Source organism: Ammospiza caudacuta, chromosome 9 (genome assembly GCF_027887145.1).
Source record: "Ammospiza caudacuta isolate bAmmCau1 chromosome 9, bAmmCau1.pri, whole genome shotgun sequence".
In the NCBI taxonomy this organism is placed as follows: Eukaryota; Metazoa; Chordata; class Aves; order Passeriformes; family Passerellidae; genus Ammospiza; species Ammospiza caudacuta.
In genome coordinates, this window is record NC_080601.1 from 24065943 (window position 1) to 24086064 (window position 20122).

Genomic DNA, 20122 nt, shown 5'->3' on the forward strand with positions numbered 1-20122 from the left:
ATTCCCCACTGTAAAATGTTTGCACCTTTTAGGAGCTCTGAGAAAGGATCCATCTCCCTTCTTTCAAAGCAACCTGTGGTGTCACACAGTGCTTACACAATGGGCTGATGATATCAAGGCAAAGGTGGTCCTGTAAGTTATTTTGATGTATATATGAAGAGTGTACCTCTTCATATTTGCTGTAATGCCCTTTATCAGAAAAATCTCCTGGAATAACAGTGGCAGGGATAGTAACTTTTTAACAGCGCTGCCTGAACTCTGTTCAGAATGGATCTAAGAGCAAATTAAAAAGAGTTGTAATAGACTAATGACTTATCTATGTGATTATTACCACTATTGTTAAAGAACTGAAACAGAAAAAGTTCCATCATGGATGGATTTAATGAGCCAGCTCAGGTTATTCAGTGTTACCACAGCAATCAGACTGACTGTATGTACAACGCTTTTCCATGAATATTTTTTGATCCTCAGTAATAATCAGTTGTGCATCAGTGTAGACTGACTAACCATCCCATATATCTTGCATTACAGACTAAACAGATGGTTTTAAATCCCTCCCTTTGAAATCATCATGGCCTCTGGAGTTCAACAGTGTAGAAGATGATAACAAATCCCAGGAATGATGGGGATGAAACTTTGTAGCTGTTCCTTCAAAATACAGGAGTTTAATATATGATGAATGACTATTTATGGTTTGTATAATACCATCTGTGTGAATAGCAATTTGTGCCATAAAAACTAACAGGCTTGTAACTAGCTTGATTTTCCAATGTAATACTGAAAACTCAGTGGTCAAGGTTAGTTTCCTTCTTGCCTTTACAAAATTTGTAGAATCACTGTAGAATAAATTATTGGCAAGAATGAACTAAAAGGAGATAAATACATTGAGGAATTATGTTGATACATTGCAGTACATGAGAGTAAAACTATTGATACAGAGTGAAAACCAGATTTCCCGGAATTCAATTGGAATTTTGCTATTGGATTCCACATTGCCAAAATGTCACTGCCAGCATAGAGTTTGGCTATTTTTACCTTTAATTAATGCACCATTCATCTGTTTTCCTACCCTTCCCCACTTATTTTCTCCTCTTCCTACTCTCCCTATCTCCTTACCTCTCTTTGGTCCCTGTCCTATATCTGCTGCATCTGCCAGGCAGTTAAATTTTAAAATAGCTTTTCACTTTGAAGTGCTAATACCAGCATTTCTATAGCAAGTAACTTCACTGACTGTTGTGGTTTGCTTTTACTCTTTGTTTTGTGTGTTTGTACGTGCATGTGGGGAAGTTATGAGATTTTAAGGGTGAAGAAGTGTAAAAAATGGAAAGAAAGAAAAAAATCTCCCAATTAAATTTTATAAATGAGAGTTAAATCCCAGCTGCTTCACATCAGGCTGTGATTTTTTCAGACCTCATGAGCTAAGCAGGTTGAACTTGGTGAGTAATTAGATCAGAGACCTCTCAGGAAAGCCCGGGTGCTGTATGTGGTGCACAGAAGATTCAGGAGCTGTGACAGTTCCTCTTCAGAAAGGGTAAATCATTGCTTGTGTTGTTCTTCCTCCATTGAATCCATGCATGGCTACGAAACATGACAGGTTTGTGTAGAAAATCTGTTTCAGAAAATAATACTTTTAATACTTTAATGAAGGTAGGAGGATGTTCTGAAAGGACCACTTTGTACACACACTCACTTACAGCCTCTAACCATCTGGCCAAAGATAGGAATGTAGATGAACTGCACACCAGAGACAGAGCACTGGACCTTTCATCAGTTCCAGCATGTGAAATATTCCATTTTTGTGTATTGAGCACTTGAGCAATCACTGTTGTCTTCTGCAAGATGTCTCTTTTTGCTGTTGCACATGATATGAATGTGTGTTTATTTTAAACTGTCCTTATGTGACCATTTTACAGTGTACTGTGCATTTATTTAGCAAAGTGAAAAAAATGCATTCCAATCTTAGGTGTTAACCTTAAGGATTTTGTAAGTCCTGACTGATACTGTGAGATTTAGAGAGCTCAGAGGTGGACATTTTAAATATTTTTGCTTCATTCATGAGTGTGTTGCATCTTCCACTTAAGTTTGTTCATTGATTTGCAGATATAGAAAAAAGCCACTGATTAATAATGAAGTCAGAAGTAACATGTGCACTGAGAAAATGAATCACTTGCACTATGTGGATTACTCTCAGAGTTTCCTTTGGGAAAGATAATTTGAGATAACTGTTTCCTGGTCTTTATAAGTCAGGAGCGCACTTATACTTTGATGAGCTTAACAGTGGGTCAAAACTTGATGGCTTTTGTAAAGCTAGGTCCTCTTGTATGGCTGTTTATTTACAAAAAACTACAAAATCTTATTTCCTTGAACAAGGCATTGGAGTATTTCTTCACTTCTTGCTCCAAGCCACTTTCACTCCACTACCCCAAAAGACTCTCTCCTTTTCTAAGCTTCTTTCAAGGCACCTGGGGGCAAAGATAGATAGATACCTGCCTACGTCCTCTTTATTGTTTTCCTGAACTTGCTGGAGAAGGGATGTAACTGTGTTGGGGAGGTTACAGACACCTAAATCTTCATATAGAAATAGAGAATTCAAATATTTTTCTCCTGTATAGGAATGTCTTTGATTTAGCAGGTCCTTGGGGTATTTGAAAGCTGGATATAGCAGTCACAGCTCCCAAAGTGTAAATGATATGTAGGGAACTTAAGGGAAGACACATCTCTGAAAATACAGGGTGGGAATTCTGAAAATCAATTAGTAATGATATGTATATTTCTAGCTGAGATTTATATCTTTAATAATAGCATGTATATTTACATCTGAGATCTGTCACTCTGTCACACAGCTTTGTCACTTTGCCCAACAGCTGGTCAAAATTTGGAAGTTTTTTTATTATTTCCATTAGATAGGGGAGCTGTTAATAGAGATTGATTTTTGTCAGTGCAGTCCTATTTCTAGGAAGCAACATTAAAAAAAATCTTTCTTTGAGCATAGCGGAAATTATGCATATTGAAAAAGCTTTTTATTTTTCAGAGATTCAACCCGTGGCAGTTTGTGCCAGCAGCCCAAAATCTGTCTAAATTTGCTCCTCGGTACCTGTTCTTTGGCATTAATTTGACATGAACTTCTACATATTTCCTCTTTCTCCATATTTATGCATGTCCTACATGCATAGCCTACATACTTTGTGTCACTTTCATTTGTATCCTTCTTAAAAAACAGCAAAACCACTCCACCCACTTCATTCTCATTCTGACCTGACTTTTTCAAGCTTTTGTTTTGTACAGAGATGTGTAATTGTGTTTGGGGTTTAGAGACTAAAGTCATTTCAGTTACCTGTTTCAGCAAAGGAGCATAATGAGTTCTTACATCTATCTTAAATGAAGAGGGACAGCTATACCCAAGAGCTGCAATGAGGTTTACCTGACCCATAATTTTACAGCATTATAAACCACATTTCAGCTGAAACATCAGAGCTACCAAAACAATAATGGTCTTGGTTCAGTATTGTGGTGTAGTGAGTTTTCCTTCCACTGATTTCATGTCTGTTCCTTCAGTAGCAGGAAATGCATTGAGGTTCTGAAGGGCAAGCCTGCAACATGCTTTACTCCTCAGCAAATTGCACAGCTTCAGGAGGATGCTCAGAGGGTGTACACTGTAGACACCAGCCTTGTCTGCAGCTTGCCCTAGCTTTGTATAGATCATTTTGGACTGTTTTCAGGGTGAGAGAACTACAATAGAAATTGCACCTTAGTTACAGTCTGCTCTGAGACTGCAAAAGGTACAGCTCAGCTGGACTAGCAATTTGGAGTAATATGGTTTTTTGGATCATCTTATTTCTTGCTGTGATTTTTCCCATTTTCTCTCTTTCTTCAGTTCACTGCCTCTGCTGCCACAATTTGAGGTGGCACATATGACATATGAGTGAGGGTATTTAAAACTGAGGGCAATTTCAAAAATCAGAAATAATGTATATAGCAAAATGTTTCAGTTTCAAAAATTATCTATACTTTTTGGAATGCCTCAGCATTCCTTCAAGAATGACAGAATTTCCCCTCTTTCAGAAAATAAGTCTGTCATCTTTCAACGTTATTGGTGTCCTATCAGTATTTTGTGTCTATTGCTTTACTGCTACTAAGGATTTCTAACAGCTTTTCTGAGTTCAGTAAGAAAAAGTCATTTCATGAAAATTAAGATGTCAGAAATTACAACCCTCAATGACCAGATAAACATGAGAGAAGGTGCACTTCTCTGGAATATTCCAGAGTTGTTACTTTATTGAATAACAGAGGTTGCCTATGTCAAGCCCTGAGCTTTTATATGATATAGTTCCCATAAGTTTTATAGATATTGAAATCCACATTTGTCTACATAATCTGACTTTTATAAGGCTGAGAAGAAAAGTTCTTTGGAGAATGAGGAAAGTTGAGTCAAACTCACTCTTAATTAACACAAGTGCTTTGAATTCCAAAAGGTAGACCTGCCCCCTTATTTGTCAGATATTTAATTCACTGAAAATTAGTTTAAAATCAAGACAAAAGACACTCTTTATGCCTTGAGTTTTAGTCTGTGCCTCAGACTGAAAAAAAAAATAATCATAATTCATCTGCATCCACAGTTTCCATGTTGTAGCTAGAATTAGTCATAAATCAGACCAACTGCATGAACCTTAACAGATGAATAACTATGACCAAGCTTTGAATATTAGGCCTTGAATCAAGAAAATGTCATATGGCCTTCAGGCCAGGGATATTTCATAGAGATGTACTATTATCATTTGCTTTTAGTTTTACTGTATAAGGATTGATTCTATTGTGCAGTGTTCTTCCTTCAATATGATTTATTTTCTAGAAATAAACCTAGACACATGTATGCTTATATTTAATATAAGCTGCTGTAATTAAGGATTTCATGACAAATGTAGTGAACCCTCAGAGAAAAATCAGTGAATGCAGTCCTAGATCTGATGAATTAACTAGAAGAATTTCTTTTATTTTTGTGTGATTGAGATTTCATCCCAAGACTTAGGCAGAGATACACCAAGACCAAATGTGTAGATGTGGCAGCACTGAGACTTGATTCACAATATAAAAATAAATACTACTTGAAGTGTTTTTAATGAATCTGTATCCATATAACTTTAGATGTTGTGGTAGTGGAACTATGCATTCATCTTTTCATACCAATAAGGTATCAGCAAGGATGTTAATCATTTCATAGAAACATAAATTTGTACTTCATTAAATAACAATAATAAAAGAAATCCAGCTTTGAAGTTTTCCATACTTTGATAGTTACATAGTTGTACCACTCTCAGTAAGATGACATGTGAATAAAATTGCCCAGGCAAGTGAGTTCTGTAATAAATGGGGGTGAAGAGACCATTGTGGGCATTACTAATAAGAGTTTACTGGAATGTCATGTATAAAGCTCTGTCCATCTGTCAGAGTTTAAAAATTACTAATTCAAATTGTAATAGGTCATAGACATCATCAGGGGAAATCCAGAACTTGATTTACGGAAAGAGATTGAAGGAGAATCTGTTTCAACTGAAGAAAAACGTGAGTGTTGTATATGAATATAGCAATAGGTGAACAGAAGAGAATAATACTTAGAATGTTCTGGGGAGAGAAACAAATGGGACAATTTCTAATCAGGGAGCCAGTGCATGTTCAGGCACTGCCTTCACTAGGAAGAGTGAAATGAACTGATTTTAAGATGAAGCACTGGATTACAGTAGACATTAGGTAATGTCTGCTAAAAAGCAGAGTTTTGGACTGGTGATTCAGAGGTTTTAATCAAGTTCCATGTTTTTATGTTTTCAGATGAGTACATCAGTTTTTGCAGGAAACATTTGATTCTGATAAAATCCTTTTTTGTTCAAAAAACAAAAAGTAAGTAGAACAATTCAATCTGCTATTATTTAATTATCTTGGGATGCCAGTACCAAGTGCAATGAAATAATATAGTGGATAGTCTGTGTTACCCTATTTCTACTTAATTTTAAAAGTTCAAAATCAGCTTTATTTGTGTTCTTTTCCTACAGGATGAATGGCTTCTAATATACACAGGAACCTTCAGAATTCACAGATGAAAATGGGAAAATCTCGAAAAAGAGGACAATTAAGATTTTTCTCTGTAGAAGGCAGGTAAGTATTATGTTTTAGAAGAAAATTCAACTGTAATTCTTATGTGCTATTGTGCTATGTAGTCTAAATGCAGCTTTCAAGCATTGAACCTAGAGATTTTTACTCCCGCTATAAGTGGAAACCACAACACAGCCTTAACTGTGGAGTTAATTATTCTTTTGTGTATGAGCAACACAAATCTAGAGCATAATATAAAAGGAAAATTAATGTGTCATGTAAATGATTTTTTCCCACAAAACTGCTCTATTTTTCATTTATTTTCTGCTTCCTCCTTACACAGCTTTAAACCTCTTTGCCTATGATTACCTATCAGGTCTTGTGACAATTTGAGGATCTCTCTATCTAAAGCTTATGAACTCTGTCTGGTACTTGGCAATCTCTATATATAGCTGCGTCAGCTTGGAGATTCTTTGCTAATCTAAAATCCACAAGAGGTGATTTTTGCTCCTGGCACACAATCAATAAGGAACTGTTAAACCATGGTAATATCCTATACCAATACATTCCCCTGGAGTATGACAATAGGTAGGCAAACATGGTTTTGCAGATGAAGTGAGGCAGTGATAAGGAAGTGATAAGTCATCATTCTATGCAAATTTCATCTCCTGACTAGGGACCTACCTGACTAAAAAGTTAAGGTGGCATCTTGCTTGGTGTTGTAAAGTACGCCTTGTATTAAATATTGGAGGGGGATGGTGGACTTAGAGGACTTCTACCTATGTTTGGAGTGGAAAATGAAGGCAGAGAAATGCAAAGGGTTTCCTACGTTTAACAGCTGTTCTGAAACCCTTAAAATCACAGCGGTATTGTGCCACTTCTGTGAAGAAACTCAAAGTCCAGCGTACTGCTAGTTTAGCAAATGGTGTTTGAAGAAGTCGGCGCTGCCCTCAGAAGACAGGGCAGCCAAGCTCTGTGCCGGAGGACTGGGGAAGGAGCCGGGCTCGCTGCCTCAGCAGACCAAGGCAAGCTCACATGGACACCAATGATGTGTGGCACGGAAAAACCTGGCTCCAGCAACTGGCGCGTGGCCGAGCAGTTGTTTTCACCGAGGCTGAGGAGGGGTTTGGACACATTTGTGCAAACGAGCTTAGTCCTGCTGCCGTGATCACGGCCGCACGGATGGCCGGGCTGCTTGTACTGCCCGGCGGCCGCTCCGTGCCGGCAGCTCGGGCCCTGCTCCGCCGCCAGGACACCCGGCGGGCCGCTGGCAGCCCGGAGACCAGGAGGGGCTGCATGTCCCTCCCGTGGAGCTGAGGATGCTCCCGCTGAGCGGGGACTGCAGCCCGCCCGCCCCGTGCGGCGGAGCCTTCCCAACTTCGCACGGCTGCCTCGCCATCCCCGCCCGGCCCCCAGCGCGGTCCCGCCGCCCGTGCCCTGTCCAGGGAGGGGAGACCCCGCCTCCCTCAGGCCGGGCAGGCACGGGCACCGCGCTGGGAGCCGGGCGCGGCATCCATCCGTCCCTCCGCGCCGGCGGGGCCCGGAGCCGGGGCGAACTCCAGGAGAAGGGACCGTCCCGTGCGCCCTGCCTCTCCGCAGCCCCCGCGCCTGCCTCCTCCCCTGGTCACTGGGACTGATGAATTAATCATGATGTGGCTGCTGTTAATGCATTTATGTGGAGCGGGCTGTGCCAGCGGCTGGCGGCGCGGCGGCTGAGGGAGCGCGGGGAGCGCCGGCCCCTCCGCTCCGCTGGGCCGCGGCTCTCCATGGCTCCGGAGGAGGTAACGGGAGTCGGGACGCGCTCCCCGTGCCCCGGCAGCCCGGGAAGGAAGGGGCAGGGCGGAGGGGGCGCGGGCAGGGCGGCTCCAACTTGCCGGCAGGGGGGACAGGAAGGCTCGGGTTGCCGCGGGAGGCGTGCGGGGTGTGTTCGCTTCGCGTCCCCGAGGTTCCTCCAAATCCTGCCCGTGGTTTAAAAATCGCTCTCTTGGCACAAGCGCGCGGGAGCCGGGCTCACTTTATCGCCGCTGACGCTGTCGAAATCGCTGTGGCTCCAGCAGTAACGACAGCGAGCCCCCTCCCCGCATCCCTCCCTCCTTCCCTCCCTCCGCCGGGTCACCCGCTCCTCGTGAGGAACCGAACGCTGATATTCCATCAGCTTCATCTTCCTCGCTTACGCGAAAGTGAGGAAGACTTGCTAATTAATTTACATACGAGGGAATGATGTCTGAAGGAAGGAAAAAACACCCCGTTGCACCTGCTCCGCCGAGACTTGTCATCTGAATCTGGAGGAGAGCTATAAATCATGTAAAGTGTTCGCGGTGGAGTCGGCTTCTTCTGAGAGCTGTAGGATTATGTATCCAAATGCTGAATTTATATTTCCCACTAGGAAAAGACTGAAACTCAGGTCAGATATAAACTACATCATTTCATTTAAAACAAAACTGTAGTTATTTATTGTAATTCTAGAGGGGGTTTTCTTCTCCCCTGATTAAATAGAAAGTACTATTAGAGCATGTAGTAATGATTTACACATTACAGCCTGAAATCTCTTGCAGAGTTGAAGGTGGTGGTGTGTAAGGATGGTGCTTTAGAACCACATGTGTCCTCTTATTTTTGCCACACATGAAAAGACTGAGAATAACCAGGCTGGTTTACCTTGTTTTTAGTGCGCACAAACCTGTATTTTCTGAGATGCAGGGTGGGGAAAACTTGGACAAGGGGTAGCACAACTTCCATTGAAAATGTTGACTTTCTCAACTACAGCAACTAAAATCTGTGTGATGTCTTTTTTTATTATTTCCACCTTCTGAAAAACTTTAAAAATGTCATAAGCTACTTCCCAGAATTTCACTTACTGCCCCTAAGGCAATAGAGTATTTGTTTTTGACGCTTGCCTGCTAAATGAGATGAACTGGGGAGACCTACTGTTCAGTAAGATGTTTGTGTTATTCATGTGCCAGGTATTTCATCATAAAATACAAAATGACAGCTTTAGCCTGATGAGATAATGGTTTTATATTGTAGAAGTTATTAATACTTAATTTTGTGACTTTTCATATATTTCACTGGGTTTGTTGCTGGCAAAACTAGACTGAGCTTTTGTCATTTCAAATGGAACTGATTTAGAGTGGGGTTAATTGCTTTAGTAGCCTAGCATGTTTTTGACCAAACTGTGAATGGCAAATATTACTAAATTTTTTGTTCCACTTATGTAAAAATACTGCTTTTTCATAAAGAAGATGTTAAGTGTTATAGAAGGATCCTGTACATTGCTTCAGAATGAGGAAACTAAGGAATTTGTGTGCTTTGACAGAATGTGTGATTTGCAAGTTTCATAAGTTGTGAGCTTATTGTAAAATGTGTGTATGTGTGTGGCAAAAGACTGCTATGCTAGTAGAAGAAACTAATAATAACACAGAAATCTGTGAGGTAAGCAAGAACATATGAGCCAGGCTAGCCACTCAATATGCTTACTTTGAAAGCAAGCCTGGATGCAGTAGTTTTCACATCACTGTTCTACAGCAACAAAATAAGGGAGACAAAAATAAGCACAAGCCAGAAATAAAGACAAAAATCTAAAAGGAGACTAGTCAGGTGGGGAAAAACATTTGGAAATAAAGACTCTGTCAGATCCAAGAGTGCAGGTCATTGTTAAATGAAACCACACTCACATACACAGCATTTTTATGGCATTTAAGGCGCAAGCCTTGGTGTAGACTATAACCAACCAATTAAAAGAGATTCAGTTGTTGAGAATCTGGTTTATCACCAAATAAGAGATGGTAACGGTCAAATGACAATCAATAAAAGTGGAGTTCATCTTTGAACTTGGAACAGGAGAATAATTTGTTTTCTTTTCCAAATCTTCTGTGTCTAACTGGAAATGCTGTCATGGACACCAGTCTACAAAGTGGTCCAAATTTATTAATTAGTGAACATTTCTTGTTCTGAGATACCAATAAAATAGAAATACTTTTTTTTCTGTGTAACTGGCATTCTTCTGGACAGCGCTTTGACTTTGAAAGTCATAAATGAAATATGGGAGTTCTGATTTGGGGTTTGAACAATATATGTCACTGTGTAAATTTCAGTCCAGTGTAAATTTTTAATTGGCTGTCAAGCGTTGGATTCACTTATATTGGGAAAACATTTGCTTAATTTCTAAAACAAAGTGTAATAAATCATTTGTCAGCCAGAGGGAGGTGGGGAAATGTGGTCATACCAGATTTTATTGGCCTTACAGTACTGACTTGTGTTTGGGGATTGTGGGACAGGTGAACGACAGACCCGCCTACATTTTCAATATTTGCAACAAGCCGAGCATGCTTTTTGGGTCAGGAAAGCAGAGTGCTGCTTGTTTAGTGATGGACACATCTTTGAAAGGAGCTGAATGGAGAAGAGTTGGCTGTCTGCAACATTGCTCAATATTCACTTGCTGCTACACAAATGATTATGTGACAACTGGCCAGTAGTTAGAGACATGTGAATACACCCTCTGTCTTTTCTGGAGCTGTTTTTGCTTTACTCACTGCCATGGAAATCCTCTGAATGGGTTGTTCAATGATTAACATGTTACCATGTTATAAAGGGTGGGGATAATTGTATGTCTTGACAGGTTAAATTACATGATTCTGAATAGTGACAGCGTTTGAGGTGTATTTGCTTGGAGTACAATCAAATTCTCTCTTTGACTGTTTATATAGTAAGCAGGAATCCATTAAACTGGCCAGGAGGACAAATATTTAATGAAGACTCAAAGAGGTAATATCATTTCTGTATGTTTGCAGTGCACTGCTCTGTTTAGGTGCTGATTAAATCTTCTGATCTCAAGGAGGTTTTCTAATCATCTGCTTTGATGCAATATTCCATAAAAACATTTAAGCTAGAGGGGTAGGAGTTTAAGTCTTAAGATTGTTTTCTCTCAAGGATAAAAATGGCATGAGGTTCTCTCACAGCCCTAGTTGAATTTTAGTGGGAATAGTGTGAAGCAAGAAGTCTGGGAAGCAGGGGAGCAGAACCAGGAACAGTTGGTCACAGTAGTAATTCCGGACTGAAGAAAAGACCTTTCTGAGCTAAACAGCAATCTTATCTAACTTGAGTTATAAAGTCATCACAGTCTACCTTTAAGTACATTGCCCTGTTGTTCTTTCTGGATGTTTCTAAAGATATTTCAAACCTCTCTCCTAATGCTTAGAGCTTTCTTTGAACTTTCAACCTAAATATATTCTTTGATTCCTAATTTTTAATCTCTCTATATTGTTATTTTAAACCAACTCCTTCCTGGCGTGTAGCCCTCAATAAATTATAAACATCGATCATGTGTCTTCTCAGCTTTTATGTGCTAGGATCAAACAAGCAGAGCAAGCACCTTTTAGTCTGTGTGGCAAAACAGAATAAATAGGAAGATAGAGAGGCTAGTAACTTGATTCTCCTGAATTTGAACCTTGTACCTGAAGTGTTTGCTCAAAGTCTTGAATAAGACTGCTAATACTCCACTTGGTCTTTTGAAAATACTTTGTCAGACACTGGTGAATATCAAGTTTGTTTTACAGATAGGCCAGGTTAGTTTAATCTGTTAATAGTAAACATGGGTGGGTGATTTATCTTTTTTGTGTTGCTTTCAAATGCAAGAGAGATAAATAATAAGAGACCATCACAGAAATAATCAGAAATTCTGCTATTCGTAATCATGTGGCTTTGAAAAGTAGCTAAAGTTTTTCCCATTTCTAATCCTGTGCAAATGCTCCTCCAATTTCTTCTGTAAGTTAGCAAGAACCTCCCCAGTGTCAAGAGGGCTTCCTGTAACCAGTTCTTATTAAAACACCTCTGCTTTTCACCGTGTTTACAGACGTGGTAAAGTGAGTGTGAAGAACGATTTCAAAGTCCATTCAATATGTTACCATTAGTCATCAATAGTTACCATTAGTTATCATTCAATACTTACCATTTGTGTCAACAAAAACTTTATTTTTGTTATGCTTGTATTTCCAACCCAGTAAATAATTGCTGGGTGATACTATGTCAAATTCCTTAATGAAATCTGGAGAGAGTGGATTTTGAATGTTCTTTCTCATAATATTTGCTTTTCAAAGGATTGGCTTCTCCCTCCCTCCCACCAAGCATTTTTAAATACTGATTAAGATCCCTTCTGAGCCTTCTTCAGGAAAAAGTAATTCAGCTCTCCCTTCCTTTCTTCAAATGACAGATGCTCCAAGACCCTTATCTTTGTGTCCTGAATGGCCGTACTGGATGTACACCAGTATGTCCATGTCTGTTCTGTACTGGGGAGCCCAGAACAGGAGGCAATATTCCAGATATGACTTCACTGGTGCTGAGGGTCAGGATCATCTCTCTCATCCTGCCTTTCCTAACACTGTTTTTCCTAACACAGAAAGTGTTGGCTTTCATTCCTACATGGGCACTTTGCTGACTCATGTTTAACTTCTTGTCCATTAGGACATCCCCCATCCTTTAGTGCTCAGTTCTTTCCCCCTGGCCGGTCCTAAGACTTTTACTAGTCCACAAAGTTATTTCTCTCTGGGTGAAGAATGTGTATTTTCTTCTGCCGAGCTTTATTTCTCCAACCTGCTGAGGTCCCACTTAACAGCAGCGCAACTGCTCCTTATTTCACACACTCTCCAACTTGCTGAGGGTGCCCTCAGTCCCATTATTCTGGTCTTTAAGGGAAATGGCCCCAATATCAACAGGGGTACACAATTAGTAATGTTCCCAGCTGAATATTTTGTGGCACTGATCACAATCCTCTGAGCCCAGTAATTCCACTACTTTCCATTTCGCCTCACTTTCATGCTTCATTAATAATAATGTAATTGTTAGTAATAATAGTTAGTAACATCAGTAATAATTTTACTACTGCTCTGTGACCAGGAAAATAACAGATAAAAATATCTCTTCACCATCTTTCCTTGCTCTGATTTCATAGCACTGGCACGTGTGTGTACACACGTGCACCAGCTGACAGTTGTCTGTTTGTCTGTGTTTGAGCGTATGAGTGTGAATTACTCATACCATATGTTTGACACAAGGAAGATACTATTTTACATGTCATAGAGGCACTGCATTTTTTTTTTGCATTAGATTTAGTTCCCCACCTCATTTTTTATAGGTCAAATGAACCTCTGGGCTTGTTATAGTTACAGGGAATTTGAAATGTGAACTTGAAATTGATTGCAAAATACAGGTGAATTAATTGCTCTATAGCTGATTTTTCGGAAGCCAAATGGTCTTTCATTCAGGTGAAGAAATTGTGTGCCTTATGTTAAAAAATGCAAGGGTTTTTTTTATGTTTCCTTCAAATAGCAAAAAAATGTTTTGAGAAAAATTGCTTCAGTGTTCCATGTTTTCTCTTGCTATTCACACTCACCTGCTTTGCCAGCAGCAGTGAGAAAAGACACTGAACTACCCTCATTGTCAAGCAATGCTTAAGATTTCTAGGGTGAGACTCAGGGCTCTGTGTTTTGGCTCAAAATATTTAAGTTTGGTCTAGGATCAAGCTGTTTTGCTGCAGGAAAATTCATTCAATATTGCTTGAAGAGAAGGAGTTTTCCATTTCTTTAGCAAGTGACTGATACTTTTGCTTTTAGCTAAAAAAGATATATTTTATTTGTGTGTGTGCATATAGAAGAGTGATAAAAAGGAACTTTGTAATCAAATGGCTTTCCATTTACAGAATACTGCAATGATAGCACTTAAAATACTGAAAATGATGATTCTCTTTCTTTCTCCATGAAATGAGGATATAGTGTCCTAGGGACAGTGATGAGCTAATTGTACTTACAACTTAGCACCTTGAAACTGATTTTGAGAAGCAATCTAGTCTTTGCTGTTTGATTCTGAATTGACATTCTGCAGTAACTCCATCAGAAAAATGGGAGGATTTTCCTTCTCTGTGTGGTATTAAGGCCTCCAGAATTTGGAGAGAAGTGACCCTTGGCATCCAAGCTGCAGTGAATAGGTGGGAATTGAAAAATTGTGAATGGGCACCTGTGCAAGTGTGCAGCTCTAGCCTTTACTTTTATTTCCAAAATCAATGTAAGTGCATAAATGCTAATCATCTGAATTTCAGAAAAATAATTGCTTTAGTTTTTTGTCTTTTTGTTGTTGTCTATAATTTCCTGTTAACACTGTACATCTGTTTAACTTGGAAAGGCAGAGCAAATCCTTTTCCACTGAGGTTATAAAAGGTGCAGATATAGTTATTAAGTAAAATGTTACACATTACCTGCAGAACAATGGAGAAAATGATTTAATATTTTGTCCTACTACAGTTCTCCAGATTGCTAACCAACCATTTTGTGTCATGTAAGTTTCTGCAAGTAAAGAAACTCAGGGTTTCAGAAATTGCGAGGTAAAAAACATGTTCTACTTTTAGTAAACTGCAAGGAGTAGACTTTTTTTTTTCCATTAAATTGGCAACAGAAAAATATGTTCTGAGGTTGTATTTATTTACAATGGGATCTTACAGTGGATAGCTGAAAAAGAATTGAAGTGAGATATTAGGGATTTGGATTATTTTGATGAATGGCAAAGTATCAGTTAGTAGAGATACTGGGTTTTAGACATGAATTAATAAGGTAATTCAAATACAAGCAAAAAATTTAGCTTCTGGATGGAGATAAACTGGGCTACTTCTGTCCTTGTCATAATTTAGCATTTGTATAGTGTTCACAAGGTAAAAACTCCTTGTAGACACTAATGATCTTCATTACACCTGAAGCCAGGTACGTGTTCTGCAAATTAATGGTATAGGACCAATATATTTTAGACCTAGAAATCTGCTAAGAGTTTGAGTTTTGGTATAAATGCTTTTGAAGTTTATAAAGGGCAGACTACATCCCTCAGAATCCAGAATCAGCTCTTACAAGATATGCTTTCATTTTTAAGGAACAAAGATACAGGGCTTCATTGAGAACACTTGAATAACATCATGTCTCTTTGATAACAAAGTCTAGTCAGACATAGTTTTTTTCTGAATAGAAGTGTTGGATACTACAAAGAACATTTTTTAAAGGTTCACACAGAATAGATCCCTAATTTACAAAGATTCTATAATTTTCTGCTTCCATTTTGTGGAAAGGTATTTACACATGGAAAGAGGGAGCTTGTCTCTCCTGTCTCCACCCTCCTTGGTTGACAGACTTTCCCTCCAGCAAGCAGTTGACAGCAATCAGTTTGTGGATTATTTCTGGAAGGAAAAAGTTTACAGCTTTTCTCCAACAGTAAGATTAAAAATAAAGTAGCTGTCATCTATTTCCATGGCTTAACTAGTTAAAATCATAGCCACAAAAATGCCATATTACTCAGCTAAGCTGTTCACTGCAATTTATACAGTCAGCAGACCTTATTAAATAAAGGCAGTCAAGCCTTGCAAACAATAGCTTGTAACACAAAATTTCTAAAAATTAAAATTTTACTGGAAGTTCAGAATTTGTTATTTATTGTTTACATACACATACACTAAGTGTTTAAAATAATCCTTACACAGATATTATAATGAAATATTTATTTTGGTGACCTTGTCACATATGGAGAGCATGTAGGTAATTCTCAGGATGAAAGAAGTTCGTGTCTTATGACAGCCAGATTCTTGAGCATCTTCCAGACTTGGCTCACATTAATCCTCACAGCACTGTGTTTTCCTTTGCACCATTTATAAAGGTAAATACTGTCAAGTTTAAGATGGAAAATAATTTGCATTTGTCATCTTTGACACTTTCTAATGCTAGATTCTTGAGATGCAATATGAAAATAAACATGTAAGGGCTTTCTTTTTCTAGACTGCTGCAGTCAGAAATCTTTTAGACCTTATCCCCAAACAGTAGGCTATTTCAGTCTCACAAATTATGACTCAGCTTCCTTTGCACCACATGCTACCTTTAGCTTATTCTGTAAATAAATAGTTCCATTTACTTAGATGGTGTTTTGTTGGGCTTTTAAAATCTACCTAATTTACAGAATTTTGTTGTATGGGTTTGATTTTGTTCTGTACTATACAATGTGAAGTCTTCCAGTAGTTTTAGCAACCACATCACCAATTTCCTGGCTATGGTAATTTCCGTCCTTTCCTATAGTAGACTAATGAAATATCCTTACTATGTGTAGACTTTGTCGTGCTTCTAGAGTTTTCTAAATTCAAAATATGATATGTGCACAAAAAGAACAAAAGGCTCATTATTTTCATATTCTGCTGCATTCTTACCTTAGCTCTAAGTTCCTGGATCCTAAAGTAAGATTCATGCCTGCACACTGCAAACACTCCTGAGAACTTAGGCCTCTTTAGCAAGTTAGAGACCTGAACACTTGTGTTGTTTCATTATTTTTTAATCACTCCTCTGCAAAATTATGGAAGTTTAGGACAGTTATTTCAATGGGTAATGGCTGGCTTTTTATGCTTGCAACTTCATCTCCTTTATCCCAAGAGTATAAATAGTGCCAGTGATAGAAAACCAAAGTTTCGAAACTAAATTTATCTTGAAAAGAGAACCGTTATGATAACTATGCATAGAGCTTTAGAAAATGGAAATAATACAAATCTTCACTAAATAGTCATTACTCAAAGTTAGATAATCTGCTATTCTGAAAAGAACACTGTATCATTCTTCTTTTGAATCCTTGTGTGGTCACAGGCACAGAACATGGTGCTGTAATACTCCAAGGAATTGTTCTACTTTGCTTCTATAGGGAAGCACTTTCCTTTAATCAAATGGAAGCCAATAGAAATACACGAGCATCGAACAGGGCTCTCTGCAGCCTGCTGGGAGATATTTAAATTTGTGCTAGCTTGCACTAGAAGGAAATGCTGTTAAAGCATTTTGTTTTGTTTCTTTAAGAACACTAATATTCAGTGTGTAAAATTGCCATTAAAAAAAAATCAGATAATATCATATAAACTGATTAAGGCAATTAACTGTTCAGCCAATTGTGGAATAATACCATAAATGTTTTAACATGTTTATTCCTGTACAAGCTGATCATATTACTTTATACTATAAATAAAATATATGGGCTACTCTATTGTTTCTACTTTACTTTTTGTGATCCTGGGGTATTCTCATTTAGTAAATGGAAATAATCATATATATGTGTGTCTATGTGTGTGTGTGTGTATATATATATGGAGGGAAATAATGATATAGGTCTTAAATTGCAAGTATTGTTTCAGTTAAGATGATTTTGCATTTATCTCTGAATGATTCCTTGCTAAAAAGGTTAAGAAAAAGAAGAATGTTCAAATTACAGAGTAATTTTTTAAAATTATGAGTCAAAAAATATCAGTTGTCTCTGTATATGGTGTATTGTAAGTGCATTAGTATTTTGACACGTTCTCTGTCTGTTCAGCCATGTGCTGTAGATCCTGGTCCCATGAAATGTGTTATTTGTGCATAGCAATTAATAACAATAGTTACTTTAAAATTTTTCTTTTGTTGATTTTTTTGTTGTGGATAGCAAGATTAAATTTATTTTTTCCATCTTGTTATAATCTCATTTTCTTAAACAGATGGAGCAACCAAGCCTAGACTGTGAGTCGTTACATAGGAAGCTTTGGGTAAGATTCAGAATTAATTTTTGGGTTGGTAGCCATTGAATGAGACATTTTCAGTATGAGAATGTGTCCCATGTCCAGTGGTTTAGATGTATTGTGTAATTGAGGTGAATTTGTTCTTAGCGCTTTAAAATGTTCTTATGTCAGGCATGAAGAAATTTTAGGTATTGACATAGGGTTGGTGAGAAACTTTTGGAGGGAATGTACCTGTCCACACTATTTCAACATAATATTACCTGAGAAAATGTTGATTATGTTTAAATAGAATTCCTCACTTCCTACTCCTAACTAAGTTTAAGAGAACTACAGGTTTCAGGAAGCTGAGCTGTAGGACAGAGCTTACCATGCGGGCAGCAGGAAATCTGTATAAGTAGCAGAGTTTGGTTCACCTAACATAATAGAATTTTTTCTTTTTTTAACAAAGAGCTAGGGCAAAACGTCTTTCCCTTTCTACAAATGACCTGAGGAATTTTGCTTCCTAAACGAACTAATTTATTGTACTACTGGAGATTCAGAATTCCTCAGAATACAAATTCTACCTTCCAGTTAGTTAGATAAGTATCCAAGTATGAAATAATTTCATCTTGACCTTTTAATATCTAACTTATTTGAATTTTGCCTCTGAGTAAATACCTACTTACCTTTAATACATTCCTGTTTAATGGGGAATGGCTCTGAAAAGTGATTGCCATCAAATTGTTAAGGTAATAAGGAAAACGTTTTCTCTATTTGAAGTTTTATACATTAGTTTCTTCCTATTTAATATCAAGAGCATGAGTTTAGGAAGGCTGAGTGAAATGGGAGGAGCTATAAATGGTTTTCCTCCAAGATAACTACACAATCCTTTCAAAGTTTAACTGAACTAAGAATTTTAAAATTTTAATAATTTTAAAATCTTATTAATTCAATAAGTATATAACACTTCTCTCCATTCAGTGTATTTTACTGAATGGCCATTATATTTTTAAAGAAATATCTGTACACCCAAATCAATATTTTAGATTTAATTTGGCCTTATATTTCAGAGTCGTCTTATATTGATGTGACCTCAGATCCTGGCTGGCAAAGTAAGGTGTACTCTGTGTGATTGTCTGAGAGTAGCTACTTCATGTGCTCAAGTCCTAGATTCACATTTTCTCCCAGTGAAAATGCAAGCAACTTAAAAATACTGTTGTATTGTCTTGCCAATTAGATTTCATCTGCTGCATGTGGAACTGTTATTTTGTAGAGAGTAAATAGAAAATAATAAAAAAATAGAATAGAAAAAGTAAATAGAATATCATAAAAAAAAATCATGTACTGTTCTTTCTGGGGGTAGCAGAGGATATGAAACACATTGAACAATAGGGTGGAAAGATAAATGCTCCTGTTTTAATGCAGCCTAGGTAAGAGGAATGCCTGGGATTAATCTAGTGGTAAATTACTTTCTATCCTACACTCATAATCTGTGTTTATTGGATTTGTTATTGTGTGGTAATCCAGTTTCTCCATATGACACTAGTGTAAAAGAGAACTGTCTTTGCCTGCAGAGACCAGTGCCATTTATTGTCCTGCTCATCTCTTTCGCAGAGCAGAAAGTGATTGTACACTGCACTGCATTGCTAAGTACAGCCTTCTCTGCCCTTCATTTGGTGTTCTTTGATTCTTCATTTGGCACAGAAAACTCGAGAACTGAGTCTGTTTTGATCTACAGGGCTTGACTTTATAGATGAGGCTCAGATTGGCTGTCAGTGGAAAAGCTGAGTTTTTTGCTCTGAATAACCAACAGTTGGCCAGCAGCTGTATGTGGAAAGGGCTCAATTGTAGAGCCTTGTTGTGAAAAGCCAGTGCTTTATCATCCATATAATTGGTGTCTGAAATCCATCTGCAGCCAAGTGTTAGCAGATAGCTCAGGTTAGAAATTAACAATCTCTAGCAGTGATAGCCAATTCCTGGAGAAAACCAAGGATGCTGGAGGAATTAGCCACTGTCTCTCATTCATGCAGCTGAGGGGTTTTGCTGAAATAAACCTTAGAAGAAATGAGAAAATGGCACAGAAGTGAAAAATGAAGCAAATGCTCGTGACCTTCAGTGAATGACTATTTGAAGTGTGAATTCAGACACTACTTCGTGAGAGGTTTTAGATGGAATGGTAGATGAAGGAAAATAGTAAGTAACAGAAAGCTTGCTTGCTTGTGATTTGTTGCGCTAAGAAAAGCAGAAATTTACCTCTGTAAATTAGCAAGACTGCACCAGACACCAAGTTCCATCATCTGTTTCTTTTCTTAATCAGAAACAACTTGGAGAACTATGTAATTTTATGTACAGCTGTCTAGGTAAGATGTAGTTGAGCTGATTCCACCTTTAGCAAGAACCGACTCTTTTCGTGCTAAAATAATCAAGAAAAGAATGGAAAAGACAGGATCGTCATTCCATCTCTGATCTGTGTAATTGGCCCAAGGGATTGCTAGAGAACTTCAGTTTTCTTATTTATAT

At 38.1% G+C, this 20122-nt stretch overlaps 1 protein-coding gene across 2 annotated transcripts in view; it reads left to right on the forward strand.

Moving 5' to 3' along the window:
- Positions 1 to 20122, forward strand: part of LOC131561362 (heparan sulfate glucosamine 3-O-sulfotransferase 1-like) — a 92903-nt gene that overhangs the window by 43529 nt on the left and 29252 nt on the right. Inside the window, exons 4-6 of one of the 2 annotated variants that reach the window (XM_058810644.1) lie at positions 5478 to 5559; positions 5824 to 5892; positions 6045 to 6147. In XM_058810644.1, the coding sequence (XP_058666627.1) occupies positions 5478 to 5559; positions 5824 to 5892; positions 6045 to 6049 (156 nt within the window). In that variant the 3' untranslated portion in view covers positions 6050 to 6147. Of the gene's footprint in view, positions 1 to 5477; positions 5560 to 5823; positions 5893 to 6044; positions 6148 to 8270; positions 8489 to 20122 lie in introns of those variants that run through there. The other variant, XM_058810643.1, reaches the window with a different exon arrangement.